This window comes from Cydia fagiglandana, chromosome 5 (genome assembly GCF_963556715.1).
Source record: "Cydia fagiglandana chromosome 5, ilCydFagi1.1, whole genome shotgun sequence".
NCBI classification, from domain to species: domain Eukaryota; kingdom Metazoa; phylum Arthropoda; class Insecta; order Lepidoptera; family Tortricidae; genus Cydia; species Cydia fagiglandana.
This window is the reverse complement of record NC_085936.1, coordinates 13,054,605-13,078,422: the sequence shown is the minus strand read 5'-3', so window position 1 is coordinate 13,078,422 and position 23,818 is coordinate 13,054,605. Positions and strand designations below refer to the sequence as shown.

The 23,818-nt window shown below is 39.5% G+C and overlaps 5 protein-coding genes across 9 annotated transcripts in view; 3 read left to right on the top strand and 2 right to left on the bottom strand.

Annotated features, from left to right (window-relative positions):
- The window catches only part of LOC134664557 (ubiquinol-cytochrome-c reductase complex assembly factor 1), a 460,862-nt gene extending 460,443 nt beyond the window's left edge, over positions 1-419 (bottom strand). The window contains exons 1-2 of the mRNA XM_063521266.1: positions 305-419; positions 55-222 (exon numbers count right to left, since the gene is read on the bottom strand). Coding sequence (XP_063377336.1) covers positions 55-222; positions 305-331 — 195 coding nt within the window. The 5' untranslated portion in view covers positions 332-419. The remainder of the gene's footprint in view (positions 1-54; positions 223-304) is intronic.
- The window catches only part of LOC134664543 (juvenile hormone esterase-like), a 178,842-nt gene that overhangs the window by 57,826 nt on the left and 97,198 nt on the right, over positions 1-23,818 (top strand). The window lies entirely within an intron of this gene.
- Positions 713-2,425, top strand: LOC134664546 (ATP synthase subunit beta, mitochondrial-like). The gene has a single exon (XM_063521249.1). It carries the CDS (start codon positions 812-814, stop codon positions 2,360-2,362), a length of 1,551 nt encoding a protein of 516 aa, XP_063377319.1. The 5' UTR covers positions 713-811; the 3' UTR covers positions 2,363-2,425.
- LOC134664506 (uncharacterized) lies at positions 3,300-11,265 on the bottom strand. 3 transcript variants are annotated; one of them, XM_063521187.1, is made up of 10 exons: positions 10,970-11,118; positions 10,472-10,662; positions 10,205-10,366; positions 9,635-9,895; positions 9,274-9,445; positions 8,407-8,554; positions 7,921-8,077; positions 7,142-7,355; positions 5,817-6,620; positions 3,300-5,077 (listed from the first exon to the last, which is right to left on the bottom strand). In XM_063521187.1, exons 1-10 carry the CDS (start codon positions 10,998-11,000, stop codon positions 3,444-3,446), a joined length of 3,774 nt encoding a protein of 1,257 aa, XP_063377257.1. In that variant the 5' UTR covers positions 11,001-11,118; the 3' UTR covers positions 3,300-3,443. The 3 variants fall into 3 exon arrangements, with proteins under 3 accessions (XP_063377257.1, XP_063377258.1, XP_063377259.1); XM_063521188.1 differs by lacking the exon at positions 10,970-11,118 and adding an exon at positions 11,132-11,265 and having other exon boundaries at positions 3,301-5,077; XM_063521189.1 differs by having other exon boundaries at positions 3,301-5,077; positions 11,082-11,223.
- Positions 15,431-23,792, top strand: LOC134664536 (membrane-associated protein Hem). Of its 3 annotated transcripts, XR_010098263.1 has the most exons (3): positions 15,431-15,595; positions 18,978-23,284; positions 23,340-23,792. XR_010098263.1 is itself a non-coding variant. In XM_063521232.1 (2 exons), exon 2 carries the CDS (start codon positions 18,983-18,985, stop codon positions 22,358-22,360), a length of 3,378 nt encoding a protein of 1,125 aa, XP_063377302.1. In that variant the 5' UTR covers positions 15,431-15,595; positions 18,978-18,982; the 3' UTR covers positions 22,361-23,792. The 3 variants fall into 3 exon arrangements, 2 of the variants coding, with proteins under 2 accessions (XP_063377302.1, XP_063377303.1); XM_063521232.1 differs by having other exon boundaries at positions 18,978-23,792; XM_063521233.1 differs by lacking the exon at positions 15,431-15,595 and adding an exon at positions 15,653-15,704 and having other exon boundaries at positions 18,978-23,792.

The window sequence follows — 23,818 nt, the reverse complement described above, 5'->3', positions numbered from 1 at the left end:
TTTTTTATTATATCTATTATTAAAAAAAAAGGATTTCATATTCATGACACTTACTGTCCTGGACTGATCCATCCAACCAACGGCTTTCATGAATTTCTTTACATAGCTATCTTCTACTGCTACTGTATTCTGTTGCCTCACTGGAGAAATCCCGGTGACCACACTAATGACAGGCCCTGGCTTTGCATAATCTTTAATGTGAAAACGTTGCTGCCATAGAACCTGAAAAGGTATAATACCACATTTTAGAAGTCTAATATTACGGTGTAGGAGACATTTATCCAAAGGAAAAAGCTCTACTAACTCGGGATAAAATACGACTTCTAAACATTATGTACGTTTAGGCGCTATGTTAAAAATATTAGATTTAAAAACACATTATCTGATCAGAGGAAATCCAATGCGAATCAAATCCCATATTGACATTGTCAATTTTGACAAAGTACCCAGCTGACAGTGACAATTCCGAAAAAAACGTTACTAATTGTCTATAAGTTGCGTTCACAAAAAAAATATACTTTTTGCAAAGATTGAGGAAAAGAAATCGAAGTCTTGTACCTATACACAAACTTTAAGTTCTTGCAAATAGAAAAATGAACAAAATGTACTGTCAATATGCTGATTTATTACAGTTTTTGCAGTGAATGGTTCTTGGCTTATATTATTTTGTCATAGTCTGACGGAAGTGGGTGGTGTTAGATAACGATTTATATTTTTGTCTATGACCGAAATTTTCTGCCATCGGTCGTGTTCACGTTACATAATTCCGGCCGCCGATTATTCCTCACCCAAGTGCTCCGGATAATCGAAAATGTTGGGGGCAGTAAGTAGGGTTGGAAGCGGCTTCTTAGCAGCCAAGTCTGTTGCCGAAAAGGCCGTCACAGAATGCGGCAAAATTGCTGCTGTCTCGGCCGTCAACAAGAGGGATTATGCTGCCAAAGCCGCAGGCAAGGGGCAAGGTAAGGTGGTCGCGGTCATCGGTGCCGTTGTAGACGTACAGTTCGAAGACAACCTGCCTCCCATCCTCAATGCCCTGGAAGTGCAGAACAGGCAGCCCCGGCTCGTGCTGGAGGTGGCGCAGCACTTGGGAGAGAACACGGTGCGCACCATCGCCATGGACGGTACCGAGGGTTTGGTGCGCGGACAGCCTGTGCACGACTGCGGTTCACCCATCCGCATCCCCGTGGGCGTGGAGACGCTCGGGCGCATCATGAACGTGATCGGCGAGCCCATCGACGAGCGCGGCCCCATCCCCACCGACAAGACGGCGGCCATCCACGCCGAGGCGCCCGAGTTCGTGGACATGAGCGTGGAGCAAGAGATCCTGGTCACCGGCATCAAGGTCGTGGACCTGCTGGCGCCCTACGCCAAGGGAGGAAAGATCGGCCTGTTCGGCGGCGCCGGTGTCGGCAAGACCGTACTCATTATGGAGCTGATTAACAACGTTGCCAAGGCTCACGGTGGTTACTCTGTGTTCGCCGGCGTAGGCGAGCGAACACGCGAGGGTAACGATCTGTACCAGGAAATGATTGAGTCTGGTGTCATCTCCCTCAAGGACAAGACCTCCAAGGTGTCGCTGGTGTACGGCCAGATGAACGAGCCCCCAGGCGCCCGTGCCCGTGTCGCCCTTACTGGTCTCACCGTGGCTGAGTACTTCCGTGATCAGGAGGGTCAGGATGTGCTGCTCTTCATTGACAACATCTTCCGTTTCACTCAGGCTGGTTCTGAAGTGTCTGCCCTGCTGGGTCGTATTCCATCTGCTGTGGGTTACCAGCCAACCTTGGCCACTGACATGGGTACTATGCAGGAGAGAATCACCACCACCAAGAAGGGCTCCATCACCTCAGTACAGGCCATCTACGTGCCCGCTGATGACTTGACCGATCCCGCCCCGGCCACCACCTTCGCTCACTTGGACGCCACGACTGTGCTGTCGCGTGCCATTGCCGAGCTAGGCATCTACCCCGCCGTGGACCCTCTCGACTCCACCTCGCGTATCATGGACCCCAACATCATCGGCGCCGAGCACTACAACGTCGCCCGTGACGTGCAGAAGATCCTGCAGGACTACAAGTCGCTCCAGGACATCATCGCCATCCTGGGTATGGACGAGTTGTCTGAGGAGGACAAGCTGACGGTGGCGCGCGCGCGCAAGATCCAGAGGTTCCTGTCGCAGCCCTTCCAGGTGGCCGAGGTGTTCACTGGCCACGCCGGCAAGCTGGTGCCGCTCGAGGAGACCATCAAGGGCTTCTCCAAGATCTTGCAGGGCGAGTACGACCACCTGCCCGAGGTCGCCTTCTACATGGTCGGGCCCATCGAGGAAGTTGTAGCCAAGGCTGAGACCCTCGCCAAGAGCACCTAAACTGTTATTGATGTGAATGGATGATGAAGTAATGTATTTCTTATTAAACCTAGTGATTATCTACTTATGTTTTTTTATAACCACATTTCTCCCGTTCCTTAGTTCTATAAATCCTCCTATCGCGTCGAATGTTGGTCCCTATGACAGTTCTTTTTACTCTCATTTTTAGGGTTTAATTAAAAAAAATACTGGTGCAATATGTATTTTACTCTTAGAGCATATTTTATTACTTAAATGTTACGTTTCTAAATAAATTAATGTGGCTAACTTCCAAAAACTGTCTGCAAACATTTTACATAAAAACTACTCCATATAAAATTTAACTGTGTCGTAGTCATAGGACTTATCTTAGGGACCATCATTCGTCGCGACAGGAGTAGAAACTGTAGCAAGTAATTTTAAATATTCAAATTACCTACTTCTTACAAAATATTACGTATATTATTCACATTCTTTAGAACATGGATCGTTACCCGGTAGGTACAAGTGGCATACTTCACTAAAAATCACAATATAATAAATATTTCGTTGATATTCTAGAATTAAAGGCAATTTTTTGGTACGAGTACAAGCTTTTATCGCTGAATGTAGGTACTTTTCTTTTGACAGGCTGTCCACAGGCATCGTAATCATAACACTCATACGACAATTCTAGAAACCCCAATCCCAAGGACCATGTGCAATAAGGACTATTCTGCTGGAATTTCAGAGGTCCACTTGAAGCATAATATTTTGTGCGATGGAAAGCCATAAAATACGAGTTAGGCAATACCTAACTCGTATTTTTTATACCATCGTCCGCATTGCTAACAATTTGTGAACTTTATTGCATAGACATAAAGATCAAGAAATGGTGTTGCTCTTAGTACATCCAGGAGTGGCGGGTATCAGGAGTGACTTCAGAAAAAAAGCAAATATAGGTCTTAATAATTGTAATTAACAACTAGGCAAGGTACACACTAAAGATACTGTACACGTAATACATAATGTAAAACTAAAAAATTCAATTTCCTTGAAGTAAACTCATTTTAAGTTGCACTATTGCTACAATATAATTATAACAAATTAATCACAATCATTATTAGGATGGAGTGTCATTTGACATTGTAGAATCCGTACTTACAGATTCTTGAAGACTTATGGCATTATTAGACGAGGTACACGATCCATGACTTAAACCTACCAAATCAGTATCAGGTTTCTGAATTATTGGCGATTCTTCAACACTACAAGTTGAGTTTGAATTAATTTCCTTAACATTATCTGATATCACAACAGCATTAGGAGTAGTATTATTTATCTCCTGGATATCCATGGGCTCATGCATATTGTTGCTTACTTGATTAACACAACTATCTTTTTCAATATTTTTAGTAGTTTCTAAAATGTCTGCACCGTCTGAGAGGGATTTAGCAATATGAGTATTACTACTAACTATGTCAATGTTATGGTTAGAATTAATTTGATCCACTCTATTGCTGTTACAACTAGGATTAGTTTCAGCGCAGCTTATTTCAGGTTTCTTAGTGGTATTCTCACTCGAGCCTGCAGGGCAGCTTGCTGCGTCCGTGACTATTTTAGCTTCTGCATCACTCACAGATTCTGGCCTTACAGCTTGGACTACTATTTTGTTATTGTTCACATTGTTATCAGATACATTCCGTGAAACACTTCGTTCAACTTTAGGAACCTTTACCACAACTATTTGGTCATTTGAATTTTCTTCATTGGAAGTTGTACCCTTATTTGGCTCCTTTAATTTTATCGTTTGAAACTTCAGTGGAGTATTAACAGAAACTCCGTCTTTGTTCCTATTGATAGGTTTTATGAGGAGAATTTTAGTTTTCATTCCTGCTTTGGAGAAGTCTGAAATGTTTTTGTTTATAATAGGATTCTTCATTACTTCCAAACTTTGTCGGCGGAATTTTATAGGAATGTTCACTGAGGGAATATTGACTGCTTTTACGCTTTCATTTTGTTCAGAGTTAACAGGTTGTTCATTATCAATGTTAGCTTTGTCGTTAGGTATGCTTGTGGATGATTTAGGATCTGCTTTGCTGTTATTTGTCAACTCTTCAACTATCTTGTTACTTTTTAAATCTTTAACAGAAAAAGTGTCCTGTATTTTCGGCATTTTATTTAAGCATGGACCATCTTTCACTGTGTCTTCCGTTATGTCCTTTCTCGGCGAAATTTTGTCTCCTCTTGTCCCTTTAGGTACCATGGGTCTGGCAAATATATTGGGGAGTCTAAGCTCCTTTTGAACATTGAAGGTGGGAGGGCCGAAGTTAGTAGTTTTCAATTCAGCTGCAGCCCTATCAACTGCTTTCTTTGAGAGCAACGCTAAAGCACCAACATGTTCTTTATTTATATTATCGTAACTACTTTGTAGTTCTTGTAGTAGCTTTTTCTTGGTTTGTATAGGCTTTACTGGTGTGACAATCTGAGATTCCCTGTAACCTTGTGCTTCCATTTTCAAGAGGTTAGACAAATCGTATTCAAAGTCTTCATTCTTTGGTTTAGTCTTCTTACGAACAGGTCTCCGCGATACGTAGGAAGAAGATTGCCCTTTGTTGGCTTGCTTTGCGAGTTTCTCTTCAAGGTCGTCTATGTCAGATGAATTTTCTTCAAACGGTTTAACATTTGACGGTGATTCCCTACCCTCGATGTTATTTGTACTGTCTGTAGCATCCTCCTTGATATTGTCTGGTTCACCTGCAAACAACATTTTAGGTATTAAGTATAAGTTACAATACCGATGTTGGAACAGAAATTAGTAATAAGAAATCCAATCTTACTTTTCTAAAAGCGTCATATTAGTCACTAGCGACCCACCCGCCCCCTAGCCTAAACCGCGACCTAAACTTCCTCAAGTATCACTCTATTGATAGGTGAAAACCGGATAAAAATCAGTTCAGTTGTTTTGAGTTTATCACAAACAAACACACAAACAGACAGACGCGGCGGGGGACTTGTTATATTTATAATTATAGGTAGTTCGTTTTTTTATCATTAGAAAGAACTTGTAAGAAGGTAAGACATCTTGACATGTCTTTTAATTGAAAAATGCTTTTTAAAAATCAAAAACTATTAGTTATGAAAGCAGAAGAATATAAATGATCGTATTAGGTTCATAATTGTTACATATTTGCCGTAACTTATTTTTGAAACGTGTTCTTCAATTAAAATTGATGTGTCATCAAGATTGTTTACCTTATTTCTAATGCTAAAAAAACGAAATATAGGTAAAAGGTAGCAGCCAAGCGGGGCAGCAGCTGCGGTCCCGCGCTACGCGTCGCAATCCGTGGTTCGCGCGACTCAATCTAAATATATAGACTTTGACCCGTTTTAGTCGCCAGCGGCGGCGGTGGCTGCCCCGCTTGCCGCGCCGCCGGCCGCGTGCGTTTAGTCCGCGGCCTTATACAATATGTAAAAGTAAAATCTATGAACATACCATTCTCCTTCCTCTTCTTGCCGCCACTCCTATTGTGGTACATCTTCCGCTTCCTGGCGCCCACCTCGCGCGCGCTGCTCGAGGAGCTGTCGTCCGACAGCCGGCTGGAGTCGCTCGAGCACCGGCTCGGCCGCCGCGACTCCGAACTCTCCTCGTTCACATCGCTCTCCTCAACCGGCTCTGCCAGCTCTGTAGCTTCTGGACCATCGAGCGCCTTCACTGTACTGAAATAGAAGTCTGAATCGCCTTTCAGTTTATGAACAACTTTGACATGCTCGGGCAGTTTTTCGAAGTCATAGTTCTTGAAGTTACACAGTTTGCAAGCGTAGCGCATCCATTTGTAGTGCCCGGCCATGTGCTCGTGTAGTTCTTGGACTCGCGTGTTCTTTGTGTCACATTTCTTGCAGAGAAGCTTTTCCATATCCACATCAGCTCGCAATCTTTGCTTGAAAGCGGCTAGGTTACTTTTTTCGGCTTGATGCGCAAATGGAAGTCTGAGCTTGGTTTTCTTTTCCGTTTGAGGTTTGACTATTTTTTCAGGGGAATCTATGCTGTCACTAGATCTGTCATCGATTATATCCATAGTGGCTTCTTCTAGTACATTACCGCGAACTTCTGGCTTCTTTTGCGTAGGTATAATTTCGGGTTGACTGTTTTTCACAATCGGGTTGGGCATTGGGTCAGTGGCTTTTTCCTCTGTTTCAACATTCTTTTCATCCGGAAGAGGAGTTTTCTCAGTAGGTTCCGCGTCTTTCTCCGGGGCTTTGGCCAAATTTTGAACTTCCTCGTCGGTTTGTTTGTTTTCTGAAAGTAAACAATAATTTATAATATTATTATCAAAGCGAAAATCCACGCCCTAAAAATCCCTGATATTAGGAAAACAACACCATGCCACTACATAACATCGACTACATCGTTAGGTACTTGTATCTTAAGCTTTTATAGTGTTTTCCATATCTCGGGACCATGGGGTCCCGGACTTTTGGGAGGCGTGCGTTGGGCCGAAGCCCATTTATTTAAGACAATTTAACTTAGAAGCAAGGGATATAGTGTCTTATTATTATTACATTACATATAAAATTTGCATACTAATCATTCTGACACTGTGCAACAAGGACCGCGCGGTGCCCGAACGAGAATCAACCGCTCCACATTTAAGCCCTATTTAGACGATGCGAGAACTCGCATAAGAGTTTCATTACATTGCTGGTTTTGATCGGTCGGTTGAATCGGACTGGACCAACAGTCCGCAATGTAACTAAAATCGCATGCGAGTTCGCAGGCAGTCTAAATGAACCCTCACAGTCGGGTTCCGCTCGACTCACCCGTGTCCTTGAGCGGGTTGCCGGTGGGCCCCTTGTGGTAGTCCTTGCGGATCTGTATCTCGATGCGCTTGGCGTCGGGCCGGCGGGCCAGCGCCCGGCAGCGCGGCTGGCAGGTGTGCGTGTGCGCGGCGAGCGCGGCGCGCCGCTCGAACGTGCGCCCGCAGCCGCCGCAGCGCGGCAGCTCGCCGTCGCCCTCCATGTTGTCCATCCATGCCTGTTTTCATATTGGATTTATTAGATACATTGCTTTGAAAGTGAGCCTTTACCGGGCGTGGCTCACTCCGCGATTTCATCGCTTTGCAACAGGTAGCTACAAGTAAATCCGTTCCACACCAATTTTGGTGGCTAGCCATAGGTAAGTGCCGCTGTCGCCACCTGGCGGCCATATCTGCCCTGATCGTAACAGACGCGTTTTGTTAGATAGTGAGTCTTCTACACCTAGTACTATTATTTATTCTGTGCCTTTACCTTGATACACATAAGACCGTCGCCCACATCGGAAGTAATAGCTTGTTATCTAGTTAAGAATGACCCATTGCACCCGAATGTATTTATTGCTCGTTGCCAATACATAGTTCGAGGGTGTATTAATTGACATTGAGCACAGTGAAGGGTACCCTCACTTTTTATTTCGACTATGAGGAAAGTAAAATTGTTTCGAAAGGACACAGCAACGCGAAAATATTCACCGGCAAAGAAATGCTACTCGCTAGGGCTTAACTGTCTAATAAGAACGAATAATATTGTTTGCGTGCGATTTTCATTGTAACTTTTTTTACCTGATTCTCCTGATCTAATCTCTCTTCTTCAGAGATCTTTTGCGGTGTAATCGGTTTGGAATTCTTCTTTTTCTCATAAAAAGCTGGAGGGTTGTTCATCCTAAAAGCTTTTCCTTGGATGGCATCTCTCAGCCTTCTGATCTGTGCTGCCGATTTCCTAGAAAAATTGAGATTCATTGATTATGTGTCGGCTAAAGTCGCAAACCTCGTAAGTCCGTTTCAAGAAAATTAGTAACTGCTACCTTAGCCAACAATACCTAAAGTAGCAAACCTTGTAACTCCTCGGGAAGAGTTACGAGGTTTGCGGCTGCTCATTTTGGCTGGTCCATTTTCTATGGGAGGGTAATTTGTTTTTTATAAGTTTTCGGGGTTGGTCTCAAGGGTCCCATAGTAAAAGTTGCCCAAAACCTCCCTAGCAACGGGAATGCAGTTATTTTTTAGCCACTGTGTATAGGGTAATTTATTACATTATATCTATAAAATTACCTGTGCACTTTGAAAAGATGCCGGTAAACGCTCCAGGAGGTGGAGAATATCTCAAGACAATCAGGACACGGGAACACCAGCCGGCTCTCCAGGTGCTTGTACTTCATGTGGAACTTCAGGGTCTTCTGCGTAGAGAACTGCATGTCGCCTGGATAAACAATCAATAAATATTTAGTATCATCAATCACAGTAGGTAGGTATAGTTCGTTTTTTTTAGCATTAGAAAGAACTTGCAAGAAGGTAAGCGATCTTGACATGTCTTAATTGAAAAACGCTTTTTAAAATTCAAAAACTATTACTTATGAAAGCAGAAGAATATAAATGATCGTATTAGATTCATAATTGTTACATATTTGCCGTAACTTATTTTTAAAATGTGTTTTTCAATTAGAAGACACATCAAGATTGTTTACCTAATTTCTAATGCTAAAAAAAACGAACTATAGGTATGCTTTCTTATTTTACTATAGGCCCTCATCAATCAAGTAGGGTAATCCCTTAACACCCAAAAAACTTCTTACTATGTACAATTTTTATATTCATTTGATTTGAAGTGAAGAGTGCCAATAACGGGTAGCTTTACCTACCCTCCCTAACTTTTTGGAAATTTTCTTTAACTTGGCCTTAATTATAAAAAACAACCGACTGCCTCCAACAACTAAGTCTTACCAACTTTATTTTCCCTCTGTCATATCACCTCTCTTTAACCAAGTGATATGAACCTATTTAAATATTTCAAAGGATTCATTTATCCAATATGTATATATGTAGGTAGCTACTTTATGTTATGTCATAGTGCATCATAAACAACACATCAGCACATTTAGTAATACAGGTAATAGGTATATAACTGATATTGTAACATACATATCTTGCATTTCGGCACGCCGTCCTCGTCACTGTCCTCGTCATCACTAATTTGTATGACATTGTCCGAGTCTTCGGTCTTGTCAGCATTCTGTGAACTTTGCACATTGAATGACCCGTCACGTTGCAGGACTGCGTTGTCTCGTGATATCATGTTGTTTATTTCCTGGACCTTAAATTTACATACATTATGTTAAAGTATTGTGCAAAACTCAAGATTCAGATTGAAAACTATTTATAGTTTAACTATAAAAAATATACCTAACTTAATTATGTTTCTTATGTACCTAGTAAATATTTTTACAAGCGAGTTTGATAAGGACAACCTTGTGTCCTAAAAATCAAACAATATTATACATACTTGAGCAAGCATATTGTCATATTTGTTCTCTTCACAATGACTCTGAAAGACTGCTACAGAACTGTTTGGTATTTTCTGTAATGTTACTTGCTGTTCGTCAAAATTGTATTTGCCCTTGATTTTTGTAAGTTTTTCCATTATTCCGGTCAAGTCTTTTGTAAGAGGAATCCGGTCTTCATTCTCATTGGACACCAAGTCGGTAACTTTCAAGGAATCTTGGTAAGCTTCTTCCATCTGCTTTATTTTTAACATTTCATTTGCCTGAAAAATAACAACATGCTACATTACCTAGGTACATTAATAAGCGATCAGACTTGATCTGTGTTGTGCATGAGTACCTATCTATATAATTTTTTGTGGAGACATAATTTAAATCATAAGTAATTGAATTTTCTAGTGTGTGTTAATTAGTGTTGTTAGAATAGTTATATCCTAATATCAAGCAGACGTTGAATAGGGAGATCTCATGATACACTTTGTGGCTTTCAGGAATATACATGGTGTTTTTTAATTATTTAAGATGTGCACTAAAAAGTAACCTCGATTGAAACAATAATTTAAGCTACTTACAGCTGAATAATTTTTGGCAAAATGACTGTGAACTGATGAGTTAAATTTCTCTTTACAGTAAACACGTTTGTGAGATATGAAATTCGCCAAACTTCGGAATATATTGCGACATACTTTGCACTCATATAGTAAATCACATTCATTGGCTAGAAGACTCTTTAGCTGAAAAATGCACATAAAGGTTTAAGTAGATCAATGACAAAATATAAATTACTATGGCTAATAAATTCAGGTAACAAAATAATATGAACATTAATTAATACTCACTTCCTCTGTGGCAAAATCAAATATTTTCTTTGCTTGAGCAAATCCTGTGATACTGGTTAATACAGGTTTTCTTAGCAAAGAGAAGTCGTGATCTTCAGTGTCTTCAGTATTGGTATTTAAAGTTTTATTTCCTTTGCTCCTATCATCTTTTCGTGCCTTCGTGTTTATTTTAGTCCCAGCCATATTGAAATCTATGACAAATCAAAGTAATTTATAAGTAAGTAACACAGGTAATAATTGTGATTCAAATAAGTTGTATATTCGCGAAAATGAATTTTTATATAAAAAAACTGTTATTTCAATACTTGGCAGTATTAGCGAATAATACCGACCAACGAACGTGACATGTAGTGGTAGGTACCTACTATATAGGTACTGACATAGGCATGGCATGTTATTTATTACACACCTATTACCTAGAACCCCGAAGGCTTTTTAATGAATTCATTGAAACAATACATTAGATACGATATAATTACTTGTTAAACTATGACATACCTGATACTTGTATCGAGCATGGTAAAACCATGAACTATACCTACCGATAGTCTCTCCCTTGAATTTCAAAGCTAACACAAGTTTGAATGGTATTTTAACAAAGAAGTCTTACGTTTTATGAGTCGCCGAAAACTATGCACATATCAAAATGCTTGTACTCACATGGATATCCCCACAACCGCTAACATGAAATCAGAGTTTTCCGACAAAAAGCCTTCCTTCACGTCTCCATTTTCAACAAATGAATACCATACATATAGATATTCAGTTATAGAACGTAACATTTGTTTTTCGCACAAATTTATTTTTATGATTTACGAAGGGTTTCCCAAACCAAAATAATAATATTCAGTAGTATTTTTAGAAGAAAATTTATTGAATTTTAATTTAAAATAATAAAATATTCAATCAATTTTATTTCACTAAAATGTTTAATTTATTTATGTGGCTACACTGGTCCCAGTACGGACGGCTATGGCGGCTTGAGGGACTACCTCGGACCATGTCCGGGTCACAGTCGAAGTATAGTCGAAGTATTGCTTCTCTGTCACTCAAACACATAAGTGGGACAGAGAGGCAACACGTCGAACGTGGTTAGCGGTAGGTAGGTCCCTTGGGCAAATGGGCATGGCTTGTGGAGCCACAGCGAGCCGCTGGGGTTGATATTCGCCATAAAATGTTATATATATATTGATTGAACTTATGCAAAATGAAAATCTTTATCTTTTTAGTTTACTAAAACTTAACCAAAGCGTATTAAGTTCAAAGTAAAGCCGAATAACCAACGAATAGAAAGGCCCTATACGTCGCAGCGGGGTGCGCAGGGGGGGGGGGGGGGGGGGGGCGCGGAGAGTGGACTGTAGAAATTCTGGTAGGCGGCAGAGGATGGAGTAAAAACAACGTAGCTGGCTTCGGTCGAGGCTGAAGAGGTTTCTTCCTTTTCCTTTGGAGGTCCTTTTGGTTCCGCTAAGCCCCCATTCGCACGATAGCTTTTTCAACGCGCGTTAAAAAAGCGTTTGAATGACACAAATGGATACGACATCGACAGTGGTGGCGCTTTTTATCAAGCGTTGTTGGATTTTCGACTTTAAGCCTTGGTCGTTAAATCCAATTTCGAGTGCGGACAGATTCAAGCGCTTATTTAACGCGCGTTAATAAAGCGCTCGTGTGTTGGGGCACTTAATTTACCTATCTCAATGTTGCAATGTTAAAGGCTTGCTACACGGTCGCCGACAAGCCCCCAGACCGCGTGGCCTTGGTCTGTCCCGGACCGTGTAGACAGTTGTTACCAACAAAATTTCGTTTGACCTCCGGACGCCCTTGGCATGCGAGCGCGCGCCAGCGACCGCGGTCTGAGCGGTCGGTCCGGAACCGTGTGGCCGCCCGTCGCCGACCGCACTAGGCCATTTCGCTTGGAGGACGCGCCGTGTGCGCTCGTGTGGTTAATAGCCATGCCATGGGTACTCAGTAGCATTTCTAATAATTCATCAAATACCTTCCTCTTCATTCTCAGAAAGTTATGTATGTCCCCGTAGCGTAGTCCAGCAAATTTATTAATAAGTTAAAATGATTCAACAAATGCCGTTTTTTGAGTCAGCGTTTCATTCATATACCCTTTTCTTTTTTACAAGCTTTTTATTAACTTAGCAATATACCTAATGTAAGTATGTATGTAAATATGTTTGTACGGGTCAAATCTTAATTCATAATTCATAATTCATTTATTGCATTTATAATCATGTGTTACATAAGGTCTTACAAAGAGCATTTTACAGCTAGTGTTCACATGAACCCTGTTAGGGTACATAGCAATGTAAGTACTTAACTAAAACTTAATACTACAGTAAATTTAACCTAATTTTTATATGGCATGCAACATGACACGATTTTGTAGTGGAAAATTATTAAGAAAATTAAAATTTATTAAAAATAGTTTTCGGTTTGACTAGTTTACAAGTGGTTAAATTTAACATCGACAATAAAATAAATTAATTAAAAACATTTATGTTGTATAATTAATAATAAATTAAAAATATTTATTCATTGCTTATCAATTGAGTGTAAAAGAAAATGATACATTTTATTTGAGGATGATACATTTTATTATAACATTTACATTAATATGTACCTATATTTTTAGTTCGATAAGGTTGTATCATTTAAAAATTCCTCAACAGAGTAATAGCACCTTTTAATTAACAGATCTTTAAGTTTTCGTTTGAACAATTCATCTTTGGTTTCGTTTTTTATTACGTCTGGTATTTTATTCGCTATTAGTATACATCGGTAATACGGACCATTTCTGAACATTGCTAATGTTGAAATTGGTAATTCTAGCTGGTTTAATTTATTTCGTCTCTGTGATTTTATTACTTTTTGTTTAAATAAATTCATGTTCTTCCTAACAAATAGAGCTGCTTCTAGAATATAAATAGAGGGTAACGTAAGGATTTCAAGTTTAATGAAATGTGGAACACAGCTATCTGGTACCCGAGTATTTGATAGAATGCGGATGCATTTCTTTTGTAATATGAGTAACTGGTGTACATCAGTGCTGGCTCTCCATAATATTACACCATATTGGAGCCATGCATGGGCGAAGGCAAAATAGGCTGATAACGCGGTTTTCTGATTTGTATTGGCCTTGAGAACACTTAGTGCATATATAAAGCTACTCAATTTACTCTTGATGGATTGAATATGATATTTCCAATTTATACTTGAATCAATTGTTATTCCTAATAATTTAAATTCAGCTACTTCTTCAATAATTGTATTATTTATCTGTAATGTCATTTCTAATGCGGCTTTTTGTGTGGGTTTAAATTGTATTATTTTAGTTTTGCTTATATTTATTTCTAAATTATGGTTTACTAGCCATTCGCAAACTGTTTTTGATACTTCTGACAAGCGCTCGTTACATTCTGTGCTACTATCACTACTTATGAGTATGGACACGTCGTCAGCAAACATCACGCATTTAGTGTTTATGTTTAGTATTTTGGGCAAGTCGTTTATATAAGCGAGGAATAGGAGACAACCAGTTACACTTCCCTGGGGGATTGAACATGTTATATGTCGCATTTTTGAGGTTACGGTTTTTGTCTCTCCCGAGTTTGTATAGTACCAGTTGATTTGTACACACTGCTGCCGGTTTTGTAGATATGTTTGAAACCATCTATATGCGTTACCTCTGATCCCCATGCCATATAATTTTCGCAACAGAATATCATGTGATACGCGGTCATAGGCTTTTGACATATCCAGAAGTAATCCAATGGCGTAGTTTTTGTTATTTATGTGACTAAGAATTTCTTGAATATAGTGGTAAACGGCTAATACGGTGGAGTGTTTTTTTCTGAATCCAAACTGATTTTTATCTAATATCCCATATTTTTCAAAGAAATTATACACGCGGTTTACCATAGCTTTTTCAAATAACTTTGAAATGGTGGGCAGAAGTGCAATTGGGCGGTATTGACTTGGCTCAGTTTCCAAACCTCGCGGTTTTAGTATGGGTTTAATTATTGCGCATTTTAACAAGTCAGGGGAAACGCCATCGGTTAAAGACTGGTTTATTAGGAGGCGTAAAGGCAGTACTAATTCATTTGAGCATAATTTAATTAAAACCGCAGGAATTTCATCCATACCAAAACTCATTTTATTTTTCATTTGGCGGATAAGTGTATTAATTTCAAGCTCAGTAACTTCACTTATCATTATAGAGTTAATACTGGGGGTAATCACTGACTGGCCGGTCGCTTGCGTATAAGTACAAGCAAGTTAAATTAGACTCACTTTCTAGTTTCCGATGGAGCTGAAAATTTGCATACATATATAAGTCGGGTGACAATGCATTATTATGGTATCATAGAGCTGATCTGATGATGGAGACAGGAGGTGGCCATAGGAACCCTGTGTTAGAACAACGCGACCTAATTGTGTTTGGGGTTTTTAGAATCATCTTGACGAGTATTAGTTGCCTGTGGAAAGAAAAGTACAGTCAGCGATAAAAGCTTGTACCAAAAATTAAATTTTTGCCAAAAACTTATTTTTTTGTCATTGCACTAGTATGAGTAGGTTATGAAATTTGGCGCCCCGGCCAATAAGTTTTGCCGCCCCAGAAGTCAAGGAAGAAAAACAAAATGCAATCCGCCAGGGGTGGCATACGCCGCCCTTAGGGCCATACGCCACTGAGTAGGTACTTAATGCCACGTTTTGCCACGCCAACTTTCTGAAAGGTTCGGGGCCATTTTGTGCGCTTGCATTACGTGTTGTCCGTCCGCGAGTTCTGAACACACTGTGGTCTGCCACCGTCTAGCCGGACGACTCAGACGGACCCACATACCAAGGACAGACCAAGGTCAGACGGTTAGTAGGCTTGTCGGCGACCGTGTAGCAGGGCTTTCATAATAATACTGCTCAGGCGTCCTTCATCACAGCAGCAACCCCGTAACAACTGTCAAATCAATTTGTCAACCAGTGCAGAGAAGACACTCCCTGTTACTTATTTTATGATTAAATCTATTTTTTCGGATAAATTATGTGCACAATCAAGTGATTTTTGATAAAGGTGGAACATGATCAACTCCCGCTAGTATTTGAGCTGTCGTGTTGCATTTACAAGTAAGTTCTAAATACCTCTGACTGTGGTTCCCAGGAATGTTTATCGAACTCAATATCCGCCGAGTGGTGCTGATTTCAGCCTTCCGGGACCCAGGCAAACTAACATAGGGTTAATATTAGCTCTTTTATTAGGTGTATAATACTGTATAGGATCTCATAGTGTGAACTATTTTGATTATCACTTATTTACACTAATGTTGCGTCGGTCGGTAGTAATAGTAATTTGTTTCATTCAATCAACAAGGCTATTAGTGAGCTGGTGACCTCATACACACAATCTATGCTTTATTATTTCATACCACACATTCCTAATCCAATTTTCTATTGAATTTGTTGTTTTTCATGGTAAATGCATAATTGTAATTGTTAGTATATGAAGTTAAGCCCCAATTTGTTTATTTTTTCTTTCTTACATTGTCACTTTCTGATAAGGTATGAATGTTGGACATACAAACAATCATATTGACTGAGGTATTTCCTTTGCGCTACGACATGGGATTCTTCAAGAAGCGGGTATTTAGGGTTCTCAAGGGTCGGCAACGCTTAAGTGGCTCCTGTGATGTTGCTTATGTCCATGGGCGACGATGACCGCTTCCCATCAGGCGGCTCGTCTGCTCGTTTGCTGACTATCACATAAAAAAAATTGTGTTTGGTGTTGGATGGGCATGGCAACGGAGGAGGCCTTTACCCACTAGGGATTCATTAGTAAAACACATATTATAAGTCATAGTTTTATTTTCAATTTTTTATGTAAACACTTTACAATGAATAAAGGGCTTTTTTATTTTATTTTTTATTTATTGGATGGGTTAAGAAACTGTGTGGACATCTCATAGAGAAAATAATTTCTATTCCGGGTCTTGAATTGTTGAAGAGTTGTCCATCTTAAGCCAATTTTACGGGTTAACTCACGTGTTTTAGTCACTCGTGCGACATGTTTGGAAGAACCTAGGTCCCCCTTTTCAAGGACTAACAATAAAATAAGTTTAATGTTAGTATCTTTCAGAACAGTTTAAATTTGAGTTTTCCGTCTTTATTCAGTGTGGCAATGCGCAAGCATGATAGGAACTTTAGAATTGGGTATAGTGCAGATGGGTTTAGGTAGATTAGGTTATTAGCAATGTAGACCTCTGTTATTGCCATGTGATTTCATTTCATATATCATAAATATTTTGTTTTTTCTCATTTGTTGTGTTACTTATACAAAACAAATGTCCATTCAATCAAATAAAAAAAATTACCTTAATAACTGAGCATTTTCTAAATCTTAGTGTATTTCTTTTGTACTTTATTGTTATATATTTTACAGTACATGTGGTCCTAACTTTCCATGTGCATGTTAAAAGTTTAAAGGTAATTCGCAACTTGTGTCGATTTAAAACACTCCCTTTGGTCATGTTTTAATTTATTTGTTTCGAATTTCCTCTTTTCCGCACATGTATCGTAAATAACTATTAAATTTTTTATATATTACAGGTTCATAATTGTGTTTTGTTTATTTTAATTTAGCCCATGCAGAATCAATTAGTGCAGAAAGTGAAATTAATTATCCCCAAAATAGTTAAAACACATAGAGAAACAAATAAATTTTTTTTTTAGCTGCTTGCGAAGTTATCTGTGTGACGCGGCCTGTGAGTCATTATCATTAGTTAATTCTAAATTATAAGCTATTGTTCAAATATTGAATCAACAAATGCGATTTTTATCAAAAAGTTAACTAAAAGCCAACATTAGGCTAAAATGTACCTATTGTTCATAAACAGGATATCAATAGTATAAATAGGTCTATTTGTGTTATTTCCAGTAGATTATATGCTCCCTGGGACCTGGGACATCTCAAGGTGCTAAATTTATGTTATTTATCAGAATGTATGATGAATGAATGTCTATATTATTAGGCAATGTTGCCAGCCACATCAGTTTTTTGCAATTAGCTTTGTTTTTACGCTAATTAGCTTTATTTTAAATACCCAAAAGGGTTTTAGTATACAACGTCTCCCAAAATTCAACGATAAGCTGACACCAGAAGATGGACCTGAGACCTATTTTATAAAGCTACAAGTTACAATTTACAAGTGGAAGTCTCTTTCTAACCCTATGTGTTAGAACGGGACTTCCGCTTGTAAATTGTAACTTGTAGCTTTATAAAATAGACCACTGCTCATGACTACTCAAGGAAATAAAATTAAAAAAATATATTTAAATTTATTATGGAATTACAAAAAAAAAAAATTCGACACCCCTAATGGTATTTTTAACGACCATGTCATTGATATGGTCGATGACAATTGAGATATAATTTTTCTTATTTTTTTCCTCGAGTAGTCATGGCAGGTCCATCTTCTGGTGCCAGCTTATCGTTGCATTTTGGGACACGTTGTATATTTAATGTTTAATTATGGGTAAGATACTGATTTAAACTTTACGATTTTTACTAATTATTATTTACCACGATGAGACTTAATCGCGTAAAATTAAGTTTTCATTGCAACTCAGCCAAACAAGACGTCCGCGTTAGGCCACAGCAATTTCGTCATATAAAGCACTAGTACCACGATCCCAACCGTCGGGACGCCCGGCCTGGGAACGAAATCATAAAATACCCGATAGTCGGGTTTTCGGCACTAAATATGTTAAATTTACCTCCGACGTTTCGTTTCGAGGTGGGCGTTGTCCCCGTGGTCTCGGAAACGTAGGTAGTGATTATATGCTCTTTGGTCTCGGAGAAGACTGGCTAAAGTTGACATCAACATCTTGCGAGTTTTTCGAACTACCCGCACTTGGTCTTGTTGTATAAACTTGAACCCTTTGCGTAATGCCACTATATAGGTAGGGTTGCCAACTTTTTTTTGGTGGAATATAGTATTTTCCAGAATAAGGCATCAAACATATAGGACATTTCAAAAAATATTGTACTTTTAGATAAAATACTAAACATGAGTGTAATATACGGGTATTCGGAAATATAGTATTTTAGCGTACTATATATTTTTCCAAAAGTATATACTACAGAGAGCCAAAATATAGTACAATACTATATAATATAGTACGGTTGGCAACCCTATAATATAGGTCAACACGCAATACTCAAGATCGATTTTTCAACTTGCTTATGTCCCGTCGTTGTGAATAATAATGGATAGTAAGATATTAATAGAACTCGATTTGGCGTGTATAGAAGTTGATTCATGCTTACCTGTTTTATTACAATTTTAACCCCTGTCCTGTCCCTGCAATTTGAAGCAAATGTATGCTTAATGCTTGCCTAAGGGGTATTTTTAACATTCTACCACTGCACTCATGTCTACTTACTGTAAACACTGAGATGTATGCAAAGTTTGAGGTAGTGGCTATTATTTCAAAAATATTTTTTTTTTTACAGTAAACATGTCTACAATGTCGAGGTCAGTCCACATCAGCCAGCAGAAGCTGGCGGAGAAGCTCATAATCCTCAACGATCGCGGCATTGGTATGCTCACGCGGATCTACAACATCAAGAAAGCCTGTGGAGATGCTAAATCCAAACCTGCATTCTTATCCGACAAAACTCTTGAATCATCAATCAAACACATTGTCCGAAGATTCCCCAACATTGACGTGAAGGGCCTTCAAGCCATTTCCCAAATAAGAAATGACATAATCAAGTCTCTCTCATTATATTACTACACCTTTGTAGATCTTTTAGATTTCAAAGATAATGTTAGTGATCTACTCAACACAATGGCGGCGTGTCAAGTTACGCTTGACTTGACTCTCAACTTCGAGCTGACAAAGAATTACCTGGACTTGGTCACAACTTACGTATCCTTGATGATCTTGCTCTCTCGCGTTGAAGACCGCAAAGCAGTATTGGGTCTTTTTAATGCCGCGCATGAAATGGTCCACAACCAAATAGATGCCAGTTTCCCGCGATTGGGACAACTGATTGTTGACTACGACGCTCCATTAAAAAAACTGTCAGAGGAATTTGCTCCCCATCAAAAATTATTGGCCAGTGCCTTAAATTCCTTGTGGCATGTGTATCCAGCTAGAAATATGACTGCAGAACACTGGAGATCAGAGCAGAAGTTGAGTTTAGTTAGCAATCCGGCGCAACTCCTTAAACCGTCGGAAACGAACACGATGTCTTGTGAATATGTATCATTGGAATCCTTGGAGAGATGGGTCATATTTGGTTTTGCGCTTTGTCATCAAATGCTTTCGCAAGATCATGCCAATAAGATGTGGGTAAGTGCCTTGGAGTCCGGTTGGGTTCTGGCACTATTCCGTGATGAGGTGATCTACATTCACACGTACATTCAAAGTTTCTTTGATGGAATAAAAAGCTACGGAAAAAGAGTATCTGAAGTAAAAGATTGTTATCACCACGCTGTACAGAAGGCAGGCTATAAGCACAGAGAAAGACGAAAATTCTTACGAACAGCCCTAAAGGAACTTGGTCTCATCTTGACTGACCAGCCTGGTCTGTTGGGTCCGAAAGCCCTGTTAATATTTATCGGTCTATGCTACGCTCGTGACGAAGTGTTCTGGCTGTTGCGCCACAATGATAATCCACCGCAGAAAGTGAAAGGCAAGGCTGCCGAAGACTTGGTAGACCGTCAGCTCCCAGAGCTACTCTTCCACATGGAAGAGTTAAGAGCGTTGGTTCGAAAATACAGCCAAGTTATGCAGAGATACTATGTCCAGTATCTGTCTGGATTTGATGCTGTGGCTTTGAATCTAATGATACAAAATCTCCAAGTCTGTCCAGAGGATGAAAGTATTATACTGTCATCTCTGTGCAATACTGCTGCCAATATGAACGTCAAGCAGGTTGAAGATAACGAACTCTTTGATTTCCGAGCTTTCCGATTGGACTGGTTCAGATTGCAGGCCTACACTTCGGTTGCCAAAACTCCTTTGAATCTGGTTGATCATAGAGAGCTAGCGCAATTTATAGACAAAATGGTCTTCCATACTAAAATGGTTGACAATCTCGATGAAATAATGGTCGAAACATCAGATTTGTCCCTGTTCTGTTTTTACAGTAAGATATTCGAGAGCCAATTCCACATGTGCCTCGAATTCCCTGCTCAAAACAGGTATATCATTGCATTTCCCTTGATTTGTAGTCACTTCCAGAACTGCACACATGAGTTATGCCCTGAAGAAAGACATCATATTCGAGAACGCAGTTTATCGGTGGTAAATATATACCTGGATGAGATGGCAAAAGAGGCAAAAAATATTATCACAACGATCTGTGACGAGCAATGCACAATGAGCGACAAGTTGCTTCCGAAACACTGCGCACAAACAATTGCCCATTTGGCAAACAGGAAAAAGAAAGACAAGAATAAGAAAAACACGATTGAAATTGTTAAGCCTGGAGCAGAGAGTTACAGAAAGACTAGAGAGGAATTGACCACCATGGACAAGCTACACATGGCGCTGACAGAACTTTGCTTTGCCATTAACTACTGCACTACTGTTAATGTTTGGGAATACACATTCGCTCCCCGGGAGTATCTTCATCAGCATTTAGAGAACAGATTCTCGAAGGCGTTGGTTGGAATGGTCATGTTCAACCAAGACACCAGTGAAATTGCGAAGCCGTCAGAGTTACTGGTTAGTGTCAAGGCATACATGAACGTATTGCAAAGCGTCGAGAATTACGTGCACATCGATATTACAAGAGTGTTCAACAACTGCCTGCTACAACAAACGCAAAATATGGATAGCCACGGGGAGAAGACGATTGCGTCGTTATACACGCAGTGGTATTCTGAAATCTTACTAAGAAGAGTAAGTGCCGGGAGCATCTGTTTTTCGATGAACCAGAAGGCGTTTGTGAGCCTGACCGCAGAAGGGGCCATTCCATTCAACGCTGAAGAATATTCCGATATTAATGAACTGCGAGCCCTGGCTGAACTCATCGGGCCGTACGGTATGAAGTTACTGAGCGAAACCTTGATGTGGCACATATCGAGCCAAGTCCAGGAGCTGAAGAAACTTGTAGTTCAGAACAAAGAAGTACTTCAGATGCTCAGAACTAACTTTGATAAACCGGAAATAATGAGAGAACAGTTCAGAAGGCTGCAACATGTGGACAATGTTTTGCAAAGGATGACAATAATTGGCGTAATCTTGAGCTTCCGCCAAGTGGCGCAAGAGTCGTTGCTTGATGTATTGGAACGGCGAATTCCCTTCCTGATAAGTTCTATTAAAGACTTTCAGCAGCAGCTTCCCAGCGGCGACCCCATGCGGGTGATATCGGAGATGTGTTCCGCCGCAGGCTTGTCCTGCAAAGTGGACCCTACTTTAGCGTCCGCGCTGCGGCAGAACAAAGCCGAACAGGAAGAGGAGGAACACCTAGTGGTGTGTCTGCTGATGGTGTTCGTGGCCGTGTCGCTTCCGAGACTCGCGCGCAGTGAGGGATCCTTCTACAGACCGTCTCTCGAAGGCCACGCGAACAACATTCACTGCATGGCACCTGCGATCAATCACATATTTGGAGCATTGTTTACTATATGTGGGCAAGGCGATATTGAGGATCGCATGAAGGAATTTCTGGCTCTCGCATCTTCGTCCCTATTACGTCTGGGACAAGAAACGGACAAAGAAGCCATCAAAAATCGTGAATCTGTTTACTTGCTGCTCGATCTCATAGTTCAGGAGTCACCATTCTTGACTATGGATTTGTTGGAGTCTTGTTTCCCATATGTACTGATACGTAATGCTTATCATGAGGTTTACAAGCAAGAACAAGTGCTTTTGCATTCGTAATAATATTTGTAAGGCAATGAAAGACATGAAAGACAATTGTAAGTTGAGCATTCGATTTATAAAATGCGTCAATTTTTTTATACTTTATTGTTGTAGATAAATTTAACAATTTAGGTAATTAATATAATTTATGAAATCCCGCCTTTGTTGCACTTATAAAATTTCGATGAGCTTTTTCAATTGCATTTATTTCATTCGGTAGTGATTTTGCATTTGATTGTGTCATACGAAAGAGCGAGCCACTTGAATGATTGAAATTAAATCTGTTACAACTCTTCTAAGTATATATAAGGCTATACCACCAGTATTACCCGAAACGTTAATGCAATTGACTAATAACCATTACAAATTGAACCGTAAAATGTAACCGTCCGTTACCGTTTACGGTTTAATTTGTAATGGTTAATGGTCAATCACATTAACGTTCAGCCAACACTGATTGATAGCCACTGAATTCTAATTGCATACGTTATTCAATTTAACGTTACAAGTAGGTAAATGATGTATTCGTCATCAGATGCTATAATAAACGTTAGGTACCTACTACTATACTTATTCCACACCTACATTCTGTTAAAAAGACTGTTCCGAATATTCCTGTCGTGTTTGTAATTATGAATAAGAAATATTTTATTATTTAAGCTGTTAGGTATACTAAGAGATTCAATTTATTATGTTACTTGCTATACTTATTTAATTTAAACAACTGCCCGCCTTGGTCGTCTTACAAAAAATAGTATGAACAACTTCGAAAGTCATACTAATTAATTGGATGATAATAAATTCGGGATAGCCTCTGCCATGGACGCCAGGAATTGAATATTTTTACTGATAAAAGTGTTAGTGAAACATTCTTCAAAAGCTTTTATACCTTAGTAGGCTAACTTATTTACTCGGTGCGTTTTCGCTAGGTCATCCGTCGCTGTCAAAGTTTCGAACGTTGGTAAAATAATCTTGGTATGTGTACAAGACAAAACAGTATATGATGCAACCAGAATTAGTATCCAGTCCAGTATCCTCATCTAACAGGAATACATTAGACGTCTTTTGTTTTTCTGGCTGTGTAAGCCGAAAGCGGCAACTGACCTAGCGTAAACGCCCCTTACTCTTTTCCGCAAGCAACGAGGAGTCTTTAGTGTTGATCTACAAAATACGTAGCGACTGATATGTAATACAATCTTAACAACAATCATGTCATGACAGTGACTTGAATACTGTAACACTTGTGTAATTTAAATACTGTATTTATTCGAGTGCTTGCCTCGGTTCTATGTGTAAGTAAAATTATGTCCGGGCTGCGTCCTAGAATCCGCAATGTATGTTAGGTTTAGTGTAAATCCGTACACACTATACAAGTATACAGTTTTATACCCAGCGTGTAAATACATAATACTTACATATTATTAATTAAAAACAAATATGAAATACCTAATATCATTTGTTTCATTTCAAGGATCT